The following is a 25,816-nucleotide window of genomic DNA, read 5'->3' as shown; positions in this document are numbered from 1 at the left end:
GTGAACCACCTTAGTCCTATTTCAATGAAGTGTTTAGAGCTTATGTGAAGTGACAATGTCACAAAGTTTTCAAAGTTTCAGCGTTACAACACTTACGTTTGTCAAACTTTGTATAATTAGAGGAATTGTATGCATGTACAGATTCAGATTATATGCAATGGGACAACATAATACGGAATCCGTACTGATCTCGAGGTTTTTGTAGGGGATCTTATTTTCAATGAATAAAAAAACGCCGTTACCTTAACAAGTTTTCCTGATTATTTTTTTTTATAGCGATAACTTAGCACCTGTTGTTAATTTTTTTTTTAATATCGATGAAATATGGCTTGGTTAGGAGAAAAAAACCGGCCATTACCTACCATACGCTGAGTAACGAACGACAACTCTGCGTAGGAAATTGGATTCGATAAAGCGAAAGTAGATCTATGCAGGCTATTGTGGTTAGAGTCTGAGAAGTTTTCCTCCGATATTCCTACAGTTTGTGATGTTATAAATTTGATCTTATTTGATCCAGTTGAACGTTTTAATTAAGAATTAATGTTATTCAAGTTCCAAGTAACACGTCGATTTATAAACTCATTGCAATAGGTGTTGCAATATATTTCGTCAGGTTTATGTTTGGAATATTCCAGAATACGTGATACAACATATAAAACTGTATATTACCGTTCATTCTAACAAGACATTGAAGGGTACAGTGTTTTAGGATAAACTCTCAAAAGGTGTGAATGTTTTGTTTTCTTGGACAAAATACAGAAAACTAAAGAATCAATAATCGCCAGTCGATCAAAATATTTATCCTGGATAGAAGGATTATCACTCCGTGTGAATCTTGTACGAGTATGTATTATTTTTAAAGGGGCATGGTCACGATTTTGGTCAACAATTATTTCTCCGAGTTTAATGTTTACTATGCTTTAGTAAAGCATTTTTAATATGCAACCAAAATTTGAGTGTCATTTGTTGAGTTATAAGCGAGTTACAGAGCTTACAATTCTTTGCTATGCAAACAAAGACTTTGTTTACATTTTGAATGTTGAAGTGAAAATTACAGTTTTAGACCAAAAATGATGTGTTACACGTTACATGATTGTTTGTGTTTATGCGTAAAATAGAAGATAGACAAACCAGTTTTAAAAAAAGATTTTACTGGTGTATTAAACATATGTAAACAAAAACAGGGCACGAGCCTTGTTTACATTACAATTACAATACATTACAAGAGTTGTGAGCCTTGTATCTTGCTTATAACTCTAAGATTGACTCTCAAAATCCATTTGATCATTAGAAATGCATTGATTTCCTAAAGCATTGTAAATAATAAGAACAGAAAAATAAAATTTGACCAAAATCGTGACCATGCCCCTTTAAGTAAAAAACTAAATACTTTGCTATTTCTTTGCTTTGCATGCACGATTTGTTTCAGATTTACATAACAATTTTTTCTTGTACATACAACTATATTTTTATAGCTATATAGCTCATTTTAGCTGGTTTCCGATCTGAAATAAAAACCAAGACTGTCGAACTTGCATCGTTCACCATTTGATGACTTTTGCGAGAGCTCTCTGATTTTCTTTTTTTTTCATTAGAAACAACGAAATGTCCGCCAAGATTACTCCAACACAATGTATGTATCACGGAAACCGGGTTCAGTTCGCAGTGCTGACGAAAGAATTAAGGAAGAACAGAGTTATCCCTAAGCAATACCTCACACGTCTCGCGTCTGCCGTCTGCTCATGCAGAAGACATAGTGAGTTGTTGATCTTTTATTGTACCTATATATATCTTCTTTTTTGGTAGAAAAAACGCCCTTGCTGGTTGTTATAAAATTTTAAAATTTTAAATAAAATTTATCAAAAAAGAAAATTTTTAACTAAACGCGATCAAGGTCATTATTTCACTGAACATTAAATAATTACCTTTTGGTTATCTGTGACTTCACTATTAATTTTTAAGCTGCATGGTTAAATTTCGTTTAGTTCACTGATAATTGATTCTTTAACTTTTTAAAGAGACAAGCAGTCTTCATCGTATGACAGAAGAAGACTTGCTTCATGTAACCAAACACCTTGAAGAGGTGGAACTCCCAAAAATGACTCCAAATTTGAGAAGTTACCTTCATAATGTAATCGAACAAACTTTTTCTTTGGAGCAATACTGCGAGACAAAACTGCTTTATATTGTATACAGAGCTTTGATGGACAGTTCGTATGATGAACTGACGTATAATGCCATAAACAGGAACAAAGTATTCAAGCCTGAAGAAAAAAAGCCAGAAAGAATGACTAAGAAACAGTTTGACTGCATGAAAAATAGGAAATTGAAAAAAGATAGCAACCTAACACGTCTTGTACTTCCTATGTTTGCTAGAAATATAAAGAAATTCAAAGAATCTCCTGGATATAAACAAGTCAGAGATGACTTTGCTCCTGACGGGTTATTTGTTTTCTTTTGTGATGATGAAAACTCAAACTTTATAGTTTCCAACCAGAAACAGACGGCCGTGAAGGTATATTTGAGGGACAATAAGAATTTCCCAGTTGTTAAAGCCAAGATGATTGAAGTAGCCAATGAGCTGCAGGAATCAGAGGACCTCAGGCACAGAAGTTATAAAAGGGTACTGTAAAATAATCAGACACGGTAAAGTAATACAAGGAGTAATCGGTACACTCCTTAATTTGTGTCTTGGTGTTTTTGCAGCATGCTCGCCCCAAGTACTGGAGCACTGACGATTTTGAAGATGATGTTGGAACTATTACTGATGTCGGTAAGAGTTTGCAATTAAATCAAAGACACAAACTTTATCACAGTTCAGGGAGGATCAAAGATCTCAATTTGTCAGTGTTCTTATTTCGTATTGCAGCATTAAAAGTCAAAGAATCATCAAAAGCAGAATTTAAAAAGAAGAGGACTAACAAAAAGTATGCTTTATAATATATATGTTATTGCAGTAAAGTATGACCAACAGATCGAGGAATCATAAGATGATTTTAAGAACTGTTCGATTTTTGATTTTATTCTTGTCTTCAGAAAGCCCAAGAAAGCGTCTGTTTTGTCCGGTGGTCACTGCCTGCAATGCTTAGCTCCCTTTGTCGACATACATGCCACCGACAGAGTGTGCAGGCACCATCCGGGCTTTATAGGTATGAATGCAAAAAACCAATCTTAATTATGATTTTTTTAAAATTCAAATTTAAGTAAAAGATCAAATTTGTAATTTTTTTTATCTCAGTACATCCGGAACTAGTTTGGTCTTGTTGTGATGCTAAAAGTGAAGAGTCTAGTGCGGATTACATGATGCACCAGAGAACGGGGCAAGTAATTTTTTATTTCGAAAACTCTGTTGTCAAGTCTGACATCCATGTAGTATAGTAAAATGATACATGCATTTATCACTTCTTACACTAAGATAATATTCTCTGATATTCCGTTTGTCTGATTTAGGTGCAGAACATCCCAACACAACTGGCGGCCCTGTAAGAAGCATCAGTCAAAGCCGGGGAAAAATCTGGTTTATGAGAGTGATTTCAACATATAAACCTTTTAAGTATTCCTTGAACCAATGTTTTACTTTTGTAGTTGTATTTGTTTACATTAAACGGTTTTATACATGTGTATCAATAGTTAATGACAGTAACAAAATGTGCATTCTGTGAGTGTGTGTTTTCTTTACTTTAAAAATGTTATATAAACAATGCAATGTAAAATTCTACTTTTACAATGATAACTCAGCTTTCAAGTTATGTGTACATATTGTGAACAAGTACTAGTAAACGTTGCATTTTATTTCTGATCTTGTTGTTTGGGTATTTTGATATTATTTTCGCCGGACTTCAACATATTTACAGTTCAATTTTTTTGTTATTTCTCAAAATATTAATGCACGTCCAAAACCGATTTCATTAACGATTCCCTCGGAGTGATCTAGACCGACCATCCATCTATGAATCAGACAGAGTGTCGGAGCCAAGACTCCCGATTCCAGTAGCGGAAACACGAGGATTTGTATTCATTTGGTGAACAGCTCCAAATGAAGTACCATCGTGTTTCTCTGAATTACTTGATTGAAATTCTCTCCTAAAAGAACCTATCCCAAAAACACCCGGGATCTGTCCATTGGTCTCGTCTCCTAACTTTCCTATTCCTGTAGCATGGGCAGTGTCAGTTCCAAACAGCTTTGTTTGTAGTGATGGCATGTCCCCATTCATCCCGTTGTAGCTGCCCATGTGGCCGGGAAGTGGCGACACTGCCTCAATAAGTTGACTAGGTTGTTTATTGAAAGTAGAAGGAAGCTGTGCAGACAGAAATGCAGACAGCGACTCAGGAGCAAGGGATCCTTTGCTTGTGCCAGAAGACAGTTTTCCAATCAAATAATTTGCAAGTTTTTCTTCGGCTATGGTTTTTATAACGATGAACTTTCCCGGTGTTTCTGTTTCTTGTACGAGCACATGTTCCCCTTTACTGTTTAACACAATATGATAATGAGGTAGAATTGAGGTGTGGGTGTTGCTGCCTGTAGTTACACCAGTATTTCCCCCATTTACGGTTATCCCTGTTCCCCCGTTAACACCGGATGTTACACCAACTTGTGGTACATTGCTATTTGGCGTTATTGTACCCCCGTTTTCTGTATCCGTTACTCCATTTTCCTTTCCGCCATTTTGATTCACAGTTCCACCAGCCAGTGGTTTCACGCCATTTGATGTTCCACCATTATTCTGTACCCCCATTCCACTATTCTGGGTTCCAACACTCGGCTGAAAAGTCCCTCCTGTCAACAGTTTTCCGCCATTCTGAGTCTGGGTTCCACCATTTTGTAATCCTGTTATACCGATGACACCATCATGTTTGCTTGTTTGTCCGCTGTTTTCACTCGTTCCGTGAGTCTGTGTTTGTCCAATTAGAGAATTATGATGTTGAACTATGATTTCTGAATTAACAGCTTGGGGATTGTAGTCAAGGTTGTGAAACAGTTCATGATTTAAATGATTCGGGTTAAAGTTGGTTTCCATGTGCAAACTCCCTGGTAGCTGGTTTCCAGACAGCTCGGGAACACTCATGGCGCTCACAGGGGCTGCAAACGCCGAAGATGAGCCTATACCAGGCTTAAACTTATGCTTGTCAATGGCTGTCATCAAATTACTGTTTAACGTGTTGGCATTGAAGTGACCATTGAGATGGGTTTCTGAAGGCACCCCTTGATTAAGTCCTCCTTGCGGGGTTTTAATACTTCCGAGTGAACCGACGTCCGTCGTCTCCGAAACATAATTTTGTATGTGTTCATTGGGATTGTAATTGGAAGCAAATTTCCATATTTCCGATTGGTGACCGGCAAACATGCTTTCTCCATTTGGATCAAAGCCATTCGGAGCAGCAAGGGCGCTTTCCGGCCGGGGGCTCCCTCCGGGAGGATCGCCCTTCTGGAAGTAAACCTTTGCTGCCTGTTTGACGTCTAGTGGGTTGTAAGAACCGAAAGTACTTTGATCCGTCCTCAGTTGCATTAATTGTTTCATAAGTTCATTTGGGTCAAATGGTCTCCCTCCACCCTCGTTGTGACCATTGTTCTGAGCTGAAGCATCTGGAATAAGTTTGATTGGAAAATAATTATGATTACTTAAAATTCATGATGATTGCTATTACTCCCACACCAAAATCTTCATATACCATTAAAATAAATGTACCGGGTACTTGAGAAGTTGACGCAATCGTCAAAGGAACGACTGCAAATTAATGATGTTTTTATCAACAAAATGTATATTTAAAAATAAAAAGATCGAGATTTTGCAGTTCACGAGAAATCAACCTGCTGACGTAAGAACAGACATGTGTTAATTGGCCCATTATTTTTAAAAATAATAAAAATTCATGGAAACACAATATATTTTAGACAATGTTTTTATAATTGTTCTTGTTTAACTACACGCCGTCTCTAAGCAAAGCATCATTGCATATATACAGCGTCTTTTGATCCTTCTGGCAGCCAGTAAAGGAATAAACTAGAAACATGTTAATACAGGATAGAAATTTCTCATACAATAGTAAGCTATTTCGAAAAAGTACGTGTAAAAAACGTATTTGAGAGTGTCAATGTATAATTACCGAGCTCTTCGCTATACTCTCTGTGGTATACAAAGTGTCACTCAAGTCCAATAAAATCGCACGATCTTCACGATTCTTGTTGAATTTAATTTTTATATACGATATTAGTTATCCTCTCAAACGTGACAAATAAAACGCAAAGTAATAGAGTATTCATTTAACTTGATCTCATTACATATCAATTCTTTTTAAAGACGTTCTTCATATAAATATGATCAACTATATAATAGACATGATTGAAACTTGATATATTCTATTTGTTTCTTAATTTGTCACAAATTTTAAACTGATATGCGTTGAAACTCATGTAACTGTAGACGCAAGCTTTAAGTTACTGAGACATTTAATTATTTCATCTGGAGAATTTTAACACTTATTTTCGATTCTGTAAACGTGTCTAAAATGTTGATAAATTAATTTTACACGCGATTCGGGCTCAGTTCAGTTCAGTTCAGTTTATTTCACTCAACACCATATAATGGTACAAGAGGTACATAAGAAGAACAAACATATTTACATATATACAATATAGTTGTAAAGGGCTAAATACGAACAGTGTATTAGTTAATTTAAAGGATAACGCGTAAATTCAATTACAAAATGTAAATATTATATTTTCATTACATCTTTGGTTTACTTGTCACACGAATTATATGATCAATTTTTAAGAACGTTTCAAAAAAGGCGATATAATTACCTTTGAGGAAAGGTCCACCAAAAAGACCGAAACAAAGAATATGTACAGAAATTAAGATCATGTTCTTCCAGCCCGTGTTCGTCTTCATTAGCGACCTGAGGGGCAGCTGCAAAGATATCTCATGCAATGGTTCCTTATGACGACAGGTAGATAACAGGTGCGCCTCCCTCACTCCCAGTGATAGCGGGTGATAACTGCAAGGTTTCCTCTCACTTCTCAAACAAAGGCTCTTGTATTTGCAAATTTTAGGAAGTGTAATGTCATGTACGTTAGTCGGTTTTCGATTGTGCGATTTGCCACCTTGTGGATTGTTCCTCCCCCAAATTATTGTACACCAATTCGTAAATGCGCGGATCAAGAAATTTTTTATAGGGGGTCTGAGGGATAACTTAATTTGTTTGCTGGGGTGGGGCGGAGGTGTCAGAGGCCTATTTTTAGTAGGTAAATCAATGATTTTTTTATATGTTAAATTTTCCGGGTTGGGGGGTTGGAACCTCCATCCACCTGAAGCCTCTAGATCTGCGTATGCAATGTAAATTAATTCAAAAATAATCATTTTAAATTACAATCAAAATAAATCTTCTCCATGTGTTTCCGTTAATATCTATGATTTTTTTTCACAAAAAGAAAATAGCTGCTATCTAGCCCTGATAGAAACACCTCAACAACTGGCATTACGAGAGAGAGAGAGAGAGAGAGAGAGAGAGAGAGAGAGAGAGAGAGAGAGAGAGAGAGAGGGGGGGGGGGGGTTTGCTAATGTTCATCAGTGCTTGTAGTCCAACTAATCATTTGTTATTCATGCAACAACTTTATATCAAATAAAGCCCTTTCAAAAGCAGAGAGTTGACTAAATTTGACAAATAACTAAATAAAAAAAAAAGAGAGAGCGTGATCATATTATTTATTCCTATCTTCATTTTGTTTCTTTAATTTAAGTATAACAGTTACAGTTATACAATAATTCATTCAATACAATCAATCAACTTGAATAATAAATAATCACCATCAACAAATCTAGTCATAGCATCAAGTGTGACAAATCATTTAAAGTATGTAAAAATATCATGTAGTTTCTTTTTATAAAAACAACTGATGGACGGTACAAAGTGTCACTAACTTATAAATATCAAATATGGTATAACTTCATTACCGTATATAACATCATTATGGACGGGTTAGTCTGAGATTTCTAGCATACCAAAATAATATAAAAATAAATACATGTAAAAATAACGGCACAAATGAATGGAATGTTCCCATAGACAGTCATGATTGGTTTCGCTGTATACATGAATGTATCCCAAACATAGCTGAGATTGCAACATGTAGCACTATATCAGGAACCGTTCATCCACTAGTGTTTTCTTAGCCAAATTCTTCCTTCCTCCATGATCTCGTATTAATGCAACAATCTACAAAAACAAGGTGAATAAAGTAAATAAAAGGATAAATGGATAAAGTTTATGTGTACAAAATATAAATAGTCTGATTATATCAGTTCCTTTCTTTAAGCGTTGATGATTAAACTTCAAAGGAAGGCTGAATATGACCAGACTGCCAAAAATATCTTGCACAGATATTTCATTGTATTGATGAATCATTTTGCAAATGGTTGTTTGTAATGTGACCCTGAACATTCCAGCCAATTATTTCATTCATTATTTGTTATAATCAGGGTATTATTTTTTTTATTGTGTATCCTCCCTGAGGGCCCTTGATTGGTGAATAAACTAAACTGTATTAAATTAAATGTACACAAGCCCTACCTCTATTATTATATATGTGATGATTCCTGCCAACACAAAATTTTTGGCGATGAGATCTACGATACAGAATAGTAGTGTGTCAAAGAGGAGGAGAGTCATCTCATTCCCATAGAACAGGCACTGGTCAAACGAGTGTCCATTATCTGTAACCGAACAACAACCACATATTCTTAGTAAGCAATTTTTTTAGAAAAAAACTCTTTGAAAAAGGTGGGTTCAATTTATACTGATCTTCTAGTTTAAAAGTTTATCAAGTTTTGTTATTGTTGACTCTGTCATTTTATACATTAATACCTGTATGTGTATACTGCTATCTGTTTTGTTATTGTTGACTCTGTCATTTTATACATTAATACCTGTATGTGTATACTGCTAGCTGTTTTGTTATTGTTGACTCTGTCATTTTATACATCAATACCTGTATGTGTATTCTGCTAGCTGTTTTGTTATTGTTGACTCTGTCATTTTATACATTAATACCTGTATGTGTATACTGCTATCTGTTTTGTTATTGTTGACTCTGTCATTTTATACATTAATACCTGTATGTGTATACTGCTATCTGTTTTGTTATTGTTGACTCTGTCATTTTATACATTAATACCTGTATGTGTATACTGCTATCTGTTTTGTTATTGTTGACTCTGTCATTTTATACATTAATACCTGTATGTGTATACTGCTATCTGTTTTGTTATTGTTGACTCTGTCATTTTATACATTAATACCTGTATGTGTATACTGCTATCTGTTTTGTTATTGTTGACTCTGTCATTTTATACATTAATACCTGTATGTGTATACTGCTATCTGTTTTGTTATTGTTGACTCTGTCATTTTATACATTAATACCTGTATGTGTATACTGCTATCTGTTTTGTTATTGTTGACTCTGTCATTTTATACATTAATACCTGTATGTGTATACTGCTACCTGTTTTGTTATTGTTGACTCTGTCATTTTATACATTAATACCTGTATGTGTATACTGCTATCTGTTTTGTTATTGTTGACTCTGTCATTTTATACATCAATACCTGTATGTGTATACTGCTACCTGTTTTGTTATTGTTGACTCTGTCATTTTATACATCAATACCTGTATGTGTATACTGCTACCTGTTTTGTTATTGTTGACTCTGTCATTTTATACATTAATACCTGTATGTGTATACTGCTACCTGTTTTGTTATTGTTGACTCTGTCATTTTATACATCAATACCTGTATGTGTATACTGCTACCTGTTTTGTTATTGTTGACTCTGTCATTTTATACATCAATACCTGTATGTGTATACTGCTATCTGTTTTGTTATTGTTGACTCTGTCATTTTATACATTAATACCTGTATGTGTATACTGCTACCTGTTTTGTTATTGTTGACTCTGTCATTTTATACATCAATACCTGTATGTGTATACTGCTATCTGTTTTGTTATTGTTGACTCTGTCATTTTATACATTAATACCTGTATGTGTATACTGCTATCTGTTTCTTTTAATGAAAAATTTCTCAAGGAGGATAAATAATCATGGACATTCAAGACTTGAAAGAGTGTGTATATCATACCATTGTAAAAATATCCTTTTTCTGAAGCATCCAGAAACTCGGTGTCCATGATGCTCTCCAACAGTGTCTTGTCTCGAATCTGGTAGTCCAGACTCTTCAGGGACTACAGTGTATTTGAAACAATTGCAGTCATCAATACATATTGAACAACTGGAAATGTGGGTTAAGAAGGTAAGTAAGGCCACATCAATATAATTTCTTGTTCGTCAGACATCCAGTGAAAAAAAGGTATGAGCGGGCAAGCAAATAAATAATAAGATTATCATTTCTTGAGGCTAAAATTTTTAAGCACTACAAAAATAAATTTGTTTGGACAGTTATATTTTTTTCTACTTGCCTCTGATTTATAAATTAAAACTATTTAAAATGCAAAAAATAGAGTGGATACAGAACAAAAAACAGCACAAATTATATTGGTGTGGCCTAGTATTAAATTTGAAGAAAAAGAAATATACTGTGTATGAATCTTAAACATTTTTGAATTTGTATGTATTCAATCATGTATGTAAGGCATTTGTGATGATTTTATTAGGTAGAAACTGCTTTAAAAAAAAACTGCTAAATATGATATTCTTAAGTAGAATAAATTATACTGCCAATTTTACATTTTCATTTTAGAGATACCAATTTCTTCACTTACATGATCAATAAAGGTGGACAGGAATTTATTGATGATATTGTAGGCCTCCACTTGTTTTTCAGTGAGTCCACCTTTCTCTTTCCCTGCTTGAGGCCCTGCAGCACTCTGAAAAAAACCACATCAAAATGATCATACCACTAATTGGTCTTAAGTTCATATTATAAGTAGGGCATAAGACAGAGAGGATTTTAGTGTGTACCTCTAGTGCTACAGCCAAGAGAACTTCCTCATACTTCAGACGAAGTTTCCTTGGAAGTGTCATTACAAATGTCTGCTGCTCTGTATTTGGAAGAAGCCCTCTTTGGCCCACAAGGTCTTTCTGAAATCAACAAATAGCACATGTAATGAAAACAAATATTGATTTACAGAGTACATAGCATAGTATTTTACAGTAAATGTACTTAAATCTATATAAGAACTCATACATTGTTATAATGAATGCTGTGATCAAGTTACATTCTTTTTATTGGAACAAGTTTTTATCATAAATGTTTCTATCTTGATGTCTACAAAGACTATTGGGAATTATGATACCTGAAAGTCCCTAAATCCATGTTTAAAGGCCTTTCGCATAGAGTAATAATAATATTGTGGCTAGTACTTTCTGCATCAGAAAATACAAGTTTCAGAAAATTAAAAATCTCTGATGGGCTTCAAAATAAAACGGCCTATAGAAATTTCAAATCAGACAGGTTTGATACCCTCTTTTCATAACAAGATACAGTAAAAAGAAAATGTCTTGAGTTAGTGATATACCTCCTCTTTCTTCATCATTTCAAACATTTCCTTCATGTTTGTGTCTGCCTTGCCATACACGGAGCGGCCATGGATGTAGTAGCCGTACTGAGCTTGGTGCATGATAAAAACACTTATGTTGGCCATAGAGCACAGATCCACAAAGTCCCGAACCTTGTCCTCAAAGAACCGCTCGTAGAACAGTGTGAAAAATAACCACTGTACAAACGCTGCAAATAAGGGTTAAATATTCTTAAGAAGTTATAAAATACCCATAATATAGAAATTGATATAATTATAAAACAATAAATAAGACATGTTCTAAAGAATGATCTACTTACAATATTAAAAGGAATTTATTATAAATCAGAACACATAAAATTATACCAAAAATGCCTGGCATGAGATCATATTTTTTAAGATTTAAGAATTATTGGCACGCAAATACCTACCAACAAGTAGATACACCAACGCCGCTATAGCATATCTAAACATCGGGTCAGAGGGAGCCTGGTAGTCACCAGAACTCTTCACCACTTGGCCATTCGGGTCTTTAGTTGCAGTGTTTTCAAAACCTACATAATTCAGGAAGAAAACTACAGCAAAGATCTGGAATATATGGTTGATTTTTCTACACGTTTGAATCTCATTCCACTCATTGGCTGCAAAGTATGTCCTCCAAATGGATACTGGGTTCTCTTTCTTGCTGCCATCCGCTTTGATACCGAGTGTGCCCTTTGGTTTTTCCCAATCGATAAAAAAAATATCAACTGTGCATTGTGTTGCCACCATGTGAGCCACTTGTAGACATTTAAGTGCAAAGGCTGACCCAAAGAGACCCAGCCATTCCTCATAGTAGCTCCCCTCCAACAAGAAGAGATACACAACACTCTGTCTCTGTAACAAAAGGCACTGACTGATGAAACAAAGTGTAAGAAAGAAAGGATATAGTTACATTTGTTATATTGGGCAGGGCAACATCTGCACTCAACATTTGGTTAAAGCTACTAAATTTTATTGACACTCTAAAGATAAAAATCCCCAAATTTCAATTTTTAAAAACTTAAGAAGCTAGAAAGCTTAACTTGTTATCAAATAAACGCTACATTTATATCAACAACACTTGAAAATCTTAACACTTGGTAAATAAGTTCTAAAAAATATGACATGATATTCAAATTAAGTTTATAATGTATGTAATTATCAGATATAACTGCTGTCAGTATCATAAAATTTGTAGATGGGGAAAAAGAGAGATAACCTCCATTACATATAATCTAAATGACAGAAACCTCTATGAAACATTGTTTATAATCTTAAAAACTACATGTATTTACAAATGTCTGATTTAAAGACGAACAATGTCAATAATCACTTACAATGACATTTTTCTTTTGAAAAGTACAGCAAACATGAATAAATACTTTGAGTATAGTACTTACCTTGTAAAAGATGAAAAAGTAGAAAGCTATTCCAAAGGTGATGACAAAGAAAACATTGGATAAAACTCCACTGACGAAAAATATAAAATTGACAATGGCTGCAAAGTCAATGGCCAATCGTCCAGCTCTCTTGGACCACGCCCATGTTTTATATCCAGCGAAAATTACACCAAGAGTAGAAAGTGTTCCCACAGCAATCTGGAAGTCCTTTAGGTAAGCAACTAATGACATGCTGTATTTTACTTTGAAGGTGGGCTGTAAAATATAGTTATAATCCATGTAAGAATACTGAGCAAGATGGCATATAATTCTATACAAAAGCTTTTTATCATTTATGGCTAAATTAATTGGCTGTAGACTATACTTACAGTAATGGTGGCCCCGGCCTGTGCATTCGCCAGTGATACTTGGTCATAGGTGATAGTCATCAAGGGAGGAAAGATACGTCCATTTCCCAAAGTACTATCCAGTGTGACAGAGATCTCAATGTCCTTGGCATATCTCACGTACTGAGGCAGGGTGGATGTTGCTGCACCTCCTGTAATGTAGAAAACAGTTCATTTATTGAAAATGCTCACAAATCTTTGTTCCATGTATGTTGCACTTATGTGCAAGTACGTTTAACACATAAAATCTTTTATTTAATTATTTGATATACATGTAGCTGGAATACATAAAGTCTTCAATTCAAATATATGATATACCAGTTGTATCTGTTCCTGTGGAAACCACGTTATCCACCATGAAAAATCTGCGACTCAGAGTCCATTTCTGCGAGTCTGTGCCTACAACATACACCAGCATTCAGAATTTGGTTGCTACATAAACTTTATAAACAATTCAGCAGATCATACTTCAAAATAAGGAGCATATGTTGCATCTTGACATGATGTAGGTGTTTTAGGCTGTAAGTATTCAAATCACCTTGTTTCTGCTGATAATTCTTATCAAAAGCCTTAAGTTAAGAAATTTCATGCAAATTTGTTTACTGTTTGTATTTAAAGGGCTCAATAGCTAGCTTACATTATTTTCATACTTTTCACATATCTTGGAAAGGAAAAGCTTTGTGTTTATAGTTTTAAGAAAATATATAAATTACCAATCAGATTAAATTTCTAACCTAGAAGTGGAGGATATTTTCTTTTAAAAATAAATAATAGTTCATAGCTGAATAGAAGTTGAGTCTGATGGGTACTATCACAACCATCGAGCCTCCCAGAGATTCTGCATGATATGACCTTTTAGTACCTCTATTGTCAGTATCCCCTCTGTTAACCTCAAGATTGTTGATCTTCACCGGGGCTGAATACAACTGTTGTTCTCCAAATCTTGTAAACTCAATATCTTGTAATGGTAAAGGACAAACTGTCGCAAATCATTAAGAACTTTAAAGTGGTAAAAAAGGTCAATTAACATAAATCTAACGAGCTATATCCATGTTTATGGCAATATTTACTGAAAGGATACACAAATCATAGAATTCCATCTGATAAGTCTTGGTGTCCCATAGTTCTATGGCAGGAATGGAACACTGGAACAAAACAGTGCATTGTTTAGAAGTTCTACATGAAACAAACAAGGAAAACTGCTCCCTTTTCTATATATATGTATTTCAAAACTCAATACAGGTCACTTAATTTATGAGAAAAAGACCTACATAAAAATATTGAACAATACTGACAAAATATCAGATGACTTGAATCTTAAAAACAATTCAATTATGTATATATACAAAGGACTCAATTTTTATTTGAATTTGCAGAATATCTTTTCAGATAAAAAAATCTTACAGTTTGTTCATAATAAGTTCCAAATGTGTAGGCAGCATTGAGTCTCGAGGTTGTATCAGAGCACAGCTGTAGTAGACCGCCTGTCACAGGTGATATTCCCAGGTAAGTCCCGTTCAGAGTGTACCTCCCCACTCGATACTCCAGCAGAGAAGCTGGAGAGAATGTGTACTCTGTTGTCAGTTTGTCATCGTCCAGAACCCGGTTCCCCTCTTGTGAATAATAAAGCCAAGGAATGTAGTCTTTCCTAAAAAAAAATTACAAAAAATTAGTCTTTATGCATATCATACAAAATGTTCCTTTTTAAAATTAGAATGTTCACTCCAACAGACTACTAAAAGAATAACTTTAATTATACATGAATTTCACAACGACATAATACAAATTGAAATATAACGTAGGCATCTAACATTATTGATGGGCCAGTAAAATTAAATATGCCAAACTAAATGTCACATGTTAGGTCGAAATTGACCAAAGAAATAATGTGTGACAGACAAATTGGCTGAATCTTTCACTAGTTTACTGACCTTACAACATTTATGTAATTAATTGTGAGTATTGTTTACAGATTCGATTGATTTTGAAGATAGTTGTTATTTTGTGGTTTTCGTTTTAACACATACTGAGTGTCCGTTAGGATCTGTCTGTACAGGTTACAGGTAGTGGTCGTCCCAGGCGAGTCATCATACCTGTACCACGACAGGACGCACAGGTTACTCAGGATCTGGCAGGCTGTTACGTTCACAAAGTCCTACAACATTCACAAACAGGTGGTAAACTCAGCTCAATCCTTTACAAAGTAAATGTAGTACATAAGTTGCATTGATTATAATTAAGCACATAAACCAAAACTGATTACAGTGAAGCTTACTTTACACATCAAATAAGCTGCCTGAACATGTTCCTTCACATATGCTGATTCCACTGATCCACTCTGTAAAAACAGGAAAACTTGTTATTATAAAATAAGAATATACACTGTGAAACTTGAAATTATTTTGATAGCTATAAACTGCACTGTTACCCCGTTATTTTCATGGCTTATACTTCCTAAAAACTAGACATCATTTTGATGGTGTCCATCTCAAAGGGCCTAGCTCATGAAATGGACAATAGGATGAAAAGCATTTCAGAAAATTTTCCTTTGAACTACAACTTAAAAATTTTCCTGTTGGCATAGAACTTCTAATTTCATGTCATAACCCCTTACATCCAGGCATTATTTTGGTTCAATCTGAGCAAGACTAAGCAAATGGGAAATAATTTATGGTCTAAAACTGGATTATATTACAGATATGCTATGACCCTCACATTAGACCTTAAAACTTGGTTCATTGTCAATGCATACCCTTTACCCGAAAGCTCTGTTTATGTAAAGTTTGAGCCAAATAGAGCTAAGTGGTGAGTATATATTTTATTTTTTATTTAGGGCTGATATGACCTTGACACTAAATACACACCCTTTAGCCAAAAGCATCCTGTGGTTTAAGTACATGTATGAGTCCCACTGGACCAAGGGGAGAGAATATATGCACCAGACAAGGATTTATCATATAATTCTGCTATGACCTTAACCTTAAACCTAATCGAGAAACCTATATTTATATTTTTTCTTTATACATGCACATGTTTTACTCAGTCACTATTTGAAGATCCAAAGAATTGTGTTTCAATGTTATACCTCTGGTAGTCAAAGTGTCTAGTTAAAAGAATTTTCTCAACAAACCAGTAAGTTTTACACACTCACTGAAAATATGCCCCTTGAATATAAATGATAGTACATGTGCACATACTGTATATCTAGGCCTGTGTGATACTTACAGACAAAGGTAAGGTGCTGATCGTGAGGGGGACAATGATTGTAGGAAAACAAACTCCACCCGCCTGTAAGAAAATAAATAAGTAGTCACGTAAAGCATCTTAAAACTGGAATTTACATACATGTACATATGACAGCTGTTCTCTGCCTAACATGAAAATGTGTAAGCATCTGACATTGCATAATGTTAAAAGCTCCTTTGAAATATTATTTTGAGATTTTTTTTCTTTTTTTTATTTGAATTTTTCAAATTCAAGCATACATAATTTCTATTAAACTGAGGTCAACTTTTTAAAAAAATATTATAATCACTCTCTTTCCATACCATTTCATTCATACACTCACTTAAAAATCAAAAGTAAATGAACCTGAGGTTGTAAATTAGATGGGTAAAAAAAAATATGAAATAATATTAATAGCAAATTCCACTTCTGTATAATATAGTTATACAATTATAAACAAAAAAAATCTTCCCACTGTGACCAGCATTTTTCAAATTTCCTAAGTTGAAATTTTTGAACTGATGCATATTTCTCTATCTTGTATTTAGAACTCAAAGAATATAATAAATCAACATAGTTTGGAATCTTATTCTGCTTTAGACATATAAATATGAATTGTTTTGTATATAAGATTATGAAGTTCACAGGTCTATTGTCTATACTTTTTTTTCTATATATAGACATACTAAGATTATTCCACAAGGGTAAAACATTAGTACAACTAAAGAAAACATGTTGTATTGTTTCTATTTCTTCTTTACAAAAAGTACCACAATCATTTGCAATGATCTTGATTTTTTTTAAATAATAGTTAACAGGAAGAATTTTGTGTAGAACTCTGTACTGTAGCCATTGAACAGATGTATCATTAGTTGTCATAAAACATATTTTGAAACAGTTTTGTATGCACAAATTTTGTTCATGTGGTAATTTTGAGATGTTTAATGCAGAGACACTAGGTATCAACAATACAAGGAATGCTCACCAGATTATTTGGGTCACAACTACAACTGCTCACACTTGGGTTCAGTTTCAGTAGCATTGTGCATCTTTCACATCTACATGTACAAAGCAAAACATTTCACATTAGTAGAAGTAAGGGAAACTGAGTTTAAATCAAGACAAATCATGAAAACCAAGAAGCATAGAAGATTATGATACATGTATTACTGAATTCAGAGAGAGAGAGAGAGAGAGAGAGAGAGAGAGAGAGAGAGAGAGAGAGAGAGGGGGGACTGCCTTTGCTACTTAGTACATGTATATTGATACATGGAGAGAATACAAATTTGATAAAATGTGTATAAATCAGAGTATATATAAATGAAATAAGTGTTACCTGTTGCCCTCCACATTAAGACTGGTGTTGGCACTACATCTCTGGCAGGTCCTGGCTTCACTGCCCCCAGAGGTGACCAATGCTCCATTAACTGTCCTCTCCACTACAACGACATGTGTAATGTTACATATAACTACTGGTATGCACGTATGTCTTTGCTTGCTCTATTCTGATGATTTATTTTGCTCTGCAAACATATATATTTCATTTATCAGAATTCCAAAGTTGAGGTACTGGAATATACATAGTGATAACAGAAACTCACTACCAACTTGCTCCGGTTGCCAACAGTTGAACAAACATTTTGATATTGGATAGCACTTCATATTCACTCAAAGCTAAAGATCATGAACCATCAAAATGAGAGTGATTTTTTTTTTTATAAAATTCTAAGTTAGCAACAAAACAAAAGAGTTGTATCTTATATGTAGGACGCGATGCCCTGTACTCTACATCAGTATTTTATCACATTGGCTGCACATATATACATGTATATATGACTTCAAACACATCATGATCATTAAAAAAAGATATGGGGAAAAAAATGAAAATTTATTTTTATATTTTGATGGATTGTGGCTTTAGCTCCTTGAGACATATTTCATTCAAATTTTCATAAAGTCATTTTGCTGGGTTTTTAAAAATGCTATTGCTTGTGAAGGATGACAGACCAAGGACAAATAGCAGAATATGCATTCTTGTAAAAATTATGATAAATCATAGGCGCTTTGTACCTGGAACATTATTGGCTGCGCAGGGCACGCACGTCTTTGTCTGATTATTAAATGTTGTTCCAGAATTACAGGTAACACACCTCCAGCCATCAGCTGATCTGGCCTAGTCAACAAAAACAAGAAGATTATCATATAATATATACAAAATATGGTAATTGTATCTTGATCAAAAGGATCTGACAATCTAATTAAAATTAGATGTTCTTAATCCGCTACAGCTTCTAAAACAAGCAGTAGCGGATTCAGAACGTCTCATTTTAATTAGATTGAAGGATCAGACTATGCCAAGTTGCAAAGCACTTGATCTGATGATTCACGCCTGGCAACATGATGTGATCTAGCTCTTTAGATCAAGTAACTATTGTGTGGTAAATTTATTATCAGGTACAATGTATAAACATGTGTCCATTTTTAAGTTAAAATTACATAATTACTTTTTTAAAATTAACTGCACAGCATTTATTTACTGAACAAGGCCTTTTTTAACAAACTCTTCTAAAATGTCTTAAAAGCAATTTTATTGCATGTACTAACGTCATCAGTTTCAGATTGGAGTACTGGGTTAGGGTAATAGGGATTCGGAAAACCACAGTGTGATGATCCGGAAAATCAGATCACACTCTTTAATATTAACAGTATCAAGAAAAAAAAATGATATATTATTGAGAGATACAATTTCTCTGTAGCGACAGGATTATTATTTTGCTTCAAAGGGAATGAAATGGTACTGTAGTTATGTACAGTAGAAAAATAATGTATTGATACCATCAGTACATTTTATGAATCAATTGTTCTGTCTTATTGATTATAGAATCTAAATATAAGTTCTAACCCAAGAATGATTTATTCAATTTAACTTTTCTTTATTCTTTGATATTTTCCAATTTATTACAATACTTGTACATTTGAACCATCTGTAAACTTTACAGCCTTACCTTTTGTGATTCACACACAACACACTCAATGTTAGACCCTCCAAAATCCTTTGAATATCGATAGCCTGGTCTGCATACACAAGAATAACCTTTTTAAAACAAAATTTATTAAAAGTTATCGATCAATGATTTGAAAAAAATGTTAGTTGTAATGGATGATTATTTTTTTTTATGGGATCAAAATGTGTTCAGTATAGAAATAAGACACTTTTTTCAACATTATAACATTTTTTTTTAAATCAAATTCCTTCTTTTTTTTAGCTATATTTCTTCTTAAATTGCTGAATGCAAAAATAACATCAACTCTGACACTATATCTGCATGTACCATACATACTGTCATTCAGTGGATATAAACTTTTGTCAAATGGATAAAAAAAAATATCGTAGGTTAAATTGGTTAACTCGTAATTTAAAAAGAGAAATGAACAATACCATTATTTCATCACCTATATTAGAGTCATTATCAATATTTATTCATTGATTAATACATCCCTTCTTCTTGTGAAACAAAAATTTACCCTTTTAACGGTATGTATTAAAGATGGATATAAATAAGATAGGAAGTTATTTAATACATGTACATGCAATAAATATTTTGTTGATTTCCATGTAGAAGCATAAATGAAATCAACAAAAATATGGTAAAAATGTGCATCTTTAAATATTCATTTCAAAATAAATATTGAAATTTTAATCAAAATAAAAAAATAATTCATATTTCTTTATAACATGACAAAAATTCAAATAATTGATTCAGAAATTTGACCACATTTATGGCAAGCCAAGTTAACAAAAACAAACTACAAACATAGTTTCACAGTTAATGAATTAGGTTTATCATTCAACAATTTTGAGCAATATGTTACATCGGCAATAGTCCAATCCACACTTTGCAAAAGTTGTTCCCCTTTGCGGGGTCAACCCAAAGGTCAAAAGGGAAAAAACAACTTTTTCCTTCTTTATGCAACCAAATATTTGAGTGTCCTGTGAAGAAACCTGTTGGAATTTAATTTATTCCTTCGATGTGTATAGGTTGCCCCAACATGGGGCAATTAAAATGCACAGCGGAAACGAATTTCTAATGTCAAATGACGAAATTACAACCCTCTAAACTACAAAGGCTACTGTGAGAAATATATGGGTTTTTCCCCAAAGATAGCGGCCAAGGGACATAACTTTTGTAAAGTGTGGATTGGTCTATAATAAAGATTATCAAAACAAATTGATATTTATTTTCTTTTTGATAATGCATATATATAATTATTTTAATACTGAGCGCGGCGAGAGGCGGGCGAAGCCCGCCTCACGAAGCGAGGATTAATGGGAACACGTATATATAAAAAAAATCATTGAAAAATGTAAGTTGAATCAAGGGTACTAAGGCCAAAAAAATTTTCTTCCAGCCATGGGCGCCACCATATTGGCAGCCATTTTGTTTATAAAAAGTTAATTCGATCATTATTTGACCGGTGCTTATCGATGTTTGTTGCCCCTAAACTCGATTAAAATGTTCCAGTATTTAAATAGAAGGTAATTTGAATCAAAAGAAGTAAAAGAGGACACGGGATAAGTTTCAATAGTGCTTCAGTCAAGAAACACGACTAGTTCTATGTCTTACCAAATTATCAGATGGAAAATAAAAACATTAATATCAAGGAACTGGTCTTTTAGATACTGAATAAAGTATTCAATTTTATTACCGCGGCCTTTATATGAATTAAATTGATAAACAATGAAAGAAGAAATAAAAAAATTTCGGAATATAACGTAACTCTCTTCGGCTATTTCCGATGTATTTCGGTGTATTACGTTTGAAACATGACGTCATAATGTAGACTGAGCACGCGACGTTTCGTTAAACTTTGACTAATGCTTTGAGTAGGCAACGAGGCGGATCCTACTGTGTGCATTTCAAATAAATTTTATTCTACAAAAATCAAACTGCACTGTGTTAAATCTGCGCTCGGTCCAACGGTCACACCGTTTACATATTACCTGATTAATTATAGTTAAAGAAAAATACAGAAAACAGTGAAACTGCAAAATTATTTTGCTATTACTGTCATGTTCTGACATGTCTTGTCAGCATATTCCTTCCATAAAATAATCATCCTAATATAACTATCAACCTAGACGGTGGTTCTTTAGTTATCCATATCTAGCCGCTTATCTATTTTGAATATCACTTTAATTATAAATATGCGCTATTCCAGTTCCCATCGCTTACCGTCAGAGCTAACGTCTTGGAATGATGTGTTTTGCGAACAGGTCTCGCATTTCATCTTCTCTGTGTTAAAGTATTGTTTAAATTGTTGTCCTCCTGGTTGTGTTTCTGTGGTACAGTCATCTTTAGTTACTAACTGAAAATATTCATTTTCTTCCAGACCAAAAACGAATGGCAAACAGAAAAATATGCACCAAATCATGTTCACCGCCATTATTGTTTATGGTCGTTTTCAAGGGTAACGAGACGTTTCGTCTTGAGATGTTTGGGCCCGATTGATATTTCGTCCTTAAATTTTCAGCCCCAAATACATTATCAGGTGTTGATCTAGGATTGAAGTTAAATGGTGCCAGTTGTAGATGGGGGGGGGGGGATAGGGGGGTTTAGGGCCACCTTGAGGCCCACAATAGGCCCAGGACAAAGCCCTGGTAGGGGCCCAGGGGCGAGGCCCCTTTTTTATGGTATCAGGAGAAAACGTACCCAAGAGAAAACGTACCCAGGAGAAAACGTACCCAATCTCTAGGGTACGTTTTCTCCAGGAGAAAACGTACCCGGGTTTTCCAAGTTTTCTCCAAGAGAAAACGTACCCTATGAAAATCATAAGTATACTACTTAATAGTTTTTAATACTTCTATATACTATTTTGCATAATAAATATACAGAAATGTAAGAGTTTCATAGATATATGAATTTAATACTTTATAATTTTAAAGAGGTTGGACATATTAGATAATTTTCAAATGCTACTTTAATGCATATTTCATAATTCAATGCATAGATGTATAGAAATATATTCATTTTATGAATAATATCTTTATAATAATTGTAGAAATTTTTAATTTAGTACGAAATAATGACCTGTCATAAAGTGTTATCTGACTACTTCTTCTAATTATCCATTTATCGGTAGCCTTACCGATTTGAGTTTCTCCATGCGAGATCCCCTGATTTTAATTATAGTGATAATCAATTAAATACCTGAGCAGCATGTCAGTGGCGTCAGAAGCAAATTGACTGTTCAATGTTACATTTCGTAGTAGTTTCCATGTGGACTTGGTTTTATTTAGCAACTTTGTTTTATAGGTAAATTTTAAAAAAAAATAAAATAAAAAAATAACGCGATATCTCATCATTTAGTTCTCCAAATGAGATTGCAATAAAAACTAATTATTTAACGGTTTCGTTTATGGTGTATTAATTGTTGACTAATTAAACTGCTCAGGCCATGTTCGTGTATATTACAAATTATTGTCTTAATAAATTAAGTACGTGACTATATATATATGCATTTCAAAACAACAGCAACAAATGCTAAAAATGTTCATTGTATATTTTATTTTGTTTCATTTAAGAATATCCATGAAGACCGTTATTTATTATTTTCATAGGGTACGTTTTCTCCAAGAGAAAACGTACCTGGGTACGTTTTCTCCTGGAGAAAACGTACCCTATAAATTGGGTACGTTTTCTCCTGGGTACGTTTTCTCCTGGGTACGTTTTCTCCTGCATTCTTTTTTATAGAACAATGTAGAAGCTGCTGGATTGCAGAGATTTTTTCGGGTATATTATTCCATGATATCAGAAAATACCACGAAAATATTAAAACACCTCAAATACTAATTTGGTGCAAAACATCGTACTATCCACAGCAATAGAGCGTGGAATATCTGGAGCGAAATTCCATGGGGTGGAATGCCGGCATACCCTTGGTTTCATTGGTCTCAAAGACTCCAGATACTATGTTTAGATACAGCGAAGTTTTGAATAACCAAAAATTGCTTCATCTTTTCAACTTTATTACCATTCGTTGGTGTTTGTTTTGTTTTTGTTTTTACAGAAAATCTATTTATATTTGCTGCTGTGGTTGCGTTTGAACGAATCGTATGGTTCGGATAAAATTCGAACATGAGAAAAATCGGAAGTTTTATGAAATATTAGAGCTAACGTATAGGAAAAAAATAATGATTCATCATTTTTTGTATTGATAAAGTTTCAGAACCCCTATGCCAGCAGACTACTCTCGCTTATTAAATTATTTCCGAAGTGAAGTGTGTGTGTGTGTGGGGGGGGGGGGGGGGGGGGGGGGTTAGGGTATTTAAAAAACTTGAAAAATTTAGGGAAGCCCTAAAACTGAAACGTATTCGAACTCTAATTTCCATCCACGACAAGTGTATCAACTTTTTCTTTGATATATAGATATAAAAAATGAAAAAAAGGGGTTTACTTCAACTACGTTCAAGTAGTACAACTGATCGAGTTACCAAACGGAAACACCACCTTACAAGTATTAAAATCACTGATACAATAGATTATCATTGAATGTTTGTGAACGATAAATCATTCTTGTCAATGAATTCCCGCAAATAATGATGTTATAAATCTGATAGACACACTAATTCGGATAAACAAATTAATGCAGGACCGTTGAATATTTGAAAAAAAAATCGGGTTTAAAAATGAAATAGTGGGAAATACGACTATGACTTTATGCTAAATAAGACATACTATTGTAAAAAATAAGACGTTGATATAACATATGATATAAGTTAGTTTTTTGTCAGTTACTTAGCACGATTGAGACATTACAATATTATATAAAATAGTGCCTGTTTGGGAGGGTAACAGTTGAAATTGACGCCCCGAGAAAACCATTGTCAACCGACGCGAAGCGGAGGTTGACAATGGTTTTCGAGGGGTGTCAATTTCAACTGTTATCCTCCCAAACAGGCACTATTTATTTTGTTATCCTGAATGTCTTAATTTTTGAATAACGTGAATTCTAAGGCAAACCGTACGCGCATGATTTTTGCGCATGTAACAATTTGTATTGTTATCCTTCCATGTTAAATACTGAAATCTGATTGGTTAGGACGCAGTTAATAATATTTACTATTACCCTCAGCGTTAGCAACGCACTTGGCAACGGGTAACATTATATAAATAGTGCCTGTTTGGGAGGGTAACAGTTGAAATTGACACCCCGAGAAAACCATTGTCAACCGACACGAAGCGGAGGTTGACAATGGTTTTCGAGGGGTGTCAATTTCAACTGTTATCCTCCCAAACAGGCACTATTTATTTTGTTATACTGAATGTCTTTTTTAAAATTTTTAAGAAAATTTTACTGCTTTTATATAGGAATAACGTGAATTCTACAGCGAACCGTACGCGCATAATTTTCGCGCATGTAATATTTTTTAATGTTACCCGTTGCCAAGTGCGTTGCTAACGCTGAGGGTAATAGTAAATATTATTAACTGCGTCTTAACCAATCAGATTTCAGTATTAAACATGAAAGTATAACAATATATAAATAGTGCCTGTTTGGGAGGGTAACAGTTGAAATTGACACCCCGAGAAAACCATTGTCAACCGACGCGAAGCGGAGGTTGACAATGGTTTTCGAGGGGTGTCAATTTCAACTGTTATCCTCCCAAACAGGCACTATTTATTTTGTTATACTGAATGTCTTTTTTAAAATTTTTAAGAAAATTTTACTGCTTTTATATAGGAATAACGTGAATTCTACAGCGAACCGTACGTGCATAATTTTCGCGCATGTAACATTTTTTATTGTTATACTTTCATGTTTAATACTGAAATCTGATTGGTTAAGACGCAGTTAATAATATTTACTATTACCCTCAGCGTTAGCAACGCACTTGGCAACGGGTAACATTAAAAAATATTACATGCGCGAAAATTATGCGCGTACGGTTCGCTGTAGAATTCACGTTATTCCTATATAAAAGCAGTAAAATTTTCTTAAAAATTTTAAAAAAGACATTCAGTATAACAAAATAAATAGTGCCTATTTGGGAGGATAACAGTTGAAATTGACACCCCTCGAAAACCATTGTCAACCTCCGCTTCGCGTCGGTTGACAATGGTTTTCTCGGGGTGTCAATTTCAACTGTTACCCTCCCAAACAGGCACTATTTATATAATGTTACCCGTTGCTAAGTGCTTTGTTAACGCTGAGGGTAATAGAACAGATTATGAACTGCGTCCAAACC

General features: G+C 34.0%; 3 protein-coding genes across 3 annotated transcripts; 1 reads left to right on the top strand and 2 right to left on the bottom strand.

The window, feature by feature from the left end:
• The first annotated feature begins 403 nt into the window (after positions 1-403).
• LOC128189821 (uncharacterized) lies at positions 404-3,792 on the top strand. Its single transcript, XM_052861589.1, has 8 exons — positions 404-843; positions 1,596-1,756; positions 2,019-2,623; positions 2,707-2,773; positions 2,870-2,927; positions 3,037-3,149; positions 3,239-3,320; positions 3,451-3,792. The coding sequence occupies exons 2-8, from the start codon at positions 1,606-1,608 to the stop codon at positions 3,542-3,544; spliced, it is 1,170 nt and encodes a 389-aa protein (XP_052717549.1). The 5' UTR covers positions 404-843; positions 1,596-1,605; the 3' UTR covers positions 3,545-3,792.
• LOC128189820 (uncharacterized) lies at positions 3,774-6,942 on the bottom strand. The gene is made up of 2 exons (XM_052861588.1): positions 6,803-6,942; positions 3,774-5,584 (listed from the first exon to the last, which is right to left on the bottom strand). Exons 1-2 carry the CDS (start codon positions 6,888-6,890, stop codon positions 3,948-3,950), a joined length of 1,725 nt encoding a protein of 574 aa, XP_052717548.1. The 5' UTR covers positions 6,891-6,942; the 3' UTR covers positions 3,774-3,947.
• Positions 6,943-7,686: 744 nt separating this feature from the next.
• On the bottom strand, positions 7,687-22,046 carry LOC128189529 (meckelin-like). The gene is made up of 21 exons (XM_052861177.1): positions 21,804-22,046; positions 19,575-19,663; positions 18,640-18,742; positions 17,906-18,008; positions 17,555-17,627; positions 16,570-16,632; positions 15,620-15,682; positions 15,372-15,499; positions 14,749-14,992; positions 14,426-14,489; positions 14,207-14,302; positions 13,663-13,743; positions 13,327-13,496; positions 12,959-13,213; positions 11,969-12,413; positions 11,538-11,746; positions 10,981-11,100; positions 10,782-10,886; positions 10,142-10,244; positions 8,569-8,711; positions 7,687-8,214 (listed from the first exon to the last, which is right to left on the bottom strand). Exons 1-21 carry the CDS (start codon positions 22,012-22,014, stop codon positions 8,134-8,136), a joined length of 2,949 nt encoding a protein of 982 aa, XP_052717137.1. The 5' UTR covers positions 22,015-22,046; the 3' UTR covers positions 7,687-8,133.
• Between the last annotated feature and the right edge of the window lie 3,770 nt (positions 22,047-25,816).

The sequence above is a fragment of the Crassostrea angulata genome, chromosome 6 (assembly GCF_025612915.1).
Source record: "Crassostrea angulata isolate pt1a10 chromosome 6, ASM2561291v2, whole genome shotgun sequence".
Lineage (NCBI taxonomy): Eukaryota > Metazoa > Mollusca > Bivalvia > Ostreida > Ostreidae > Magallana > Magallana angulata.
The sequence above is the reverse complement of the archived record's forward strand: the minus strand, read 5'-3'. Positions and strand labels throughout refer to the sequence as shown.

Excerpts from the sequence above, each read along its gene's own strand:
- LOC128189821 (XM_052861589.1), top strand. The coding sequence starts at position 1,606 with ATGTCCGCCAAGATTACTCCAACACAATGTATGTATCACGGAAACCGG. Across the intron at positions 2,624-2,706 it reads GGCACAGAAGTTATAAAAGG|CATGCTCGCCCCAAGTACTG; the intron begins GTACTGTAAAAT and ends GTGTTTTTGCAG. Across the intron at positions 2,928-3,036 it reads AAGAAGAGGACTAACAAAAA|AAAGCCCAAGAAAGCGTCTG; the intron begins GTATGCTTTATA and ends TCTTGTCTTCAG.
- LOC128189820 (XM_052861588.1), bottom strand. The coding sequence starts at position 6,890 with ATGAAGACGAACACGGGCTGGAAGAACATGATCTTAATTTCTGTACAT. Across the intron at positions 5,585-6,802 it reads TGGTGGACCTTTCCTCAAAG|ATGCTTCAGCTCAGAACAAT; the intron begins GTAATTATATCG and ends AACTTATTCCAG.
- LOC128189529 (XM_052861177.1), bottom strand. The coding sequence starts at position 22,014 with ATGGCGGTGAACATGATTTGGTGCATATTTTTCTGTTTGCCATTCGTT. Across the intron at positions 15,500-15,619 it reads CAGCTTATTTGATGTGTAAA|GACTTTGTGAACGTAACAGC; the intron begins GTAAGCTTCACT and ends TGAATGTTGTAG. Across the intron at positions 13,497-13,662 it reads CACAGGAACAGATACAACTG|GAGGTGCAGCAACATCCACC; the intron begins GTATATCATATA and ends TCTACATTACAG.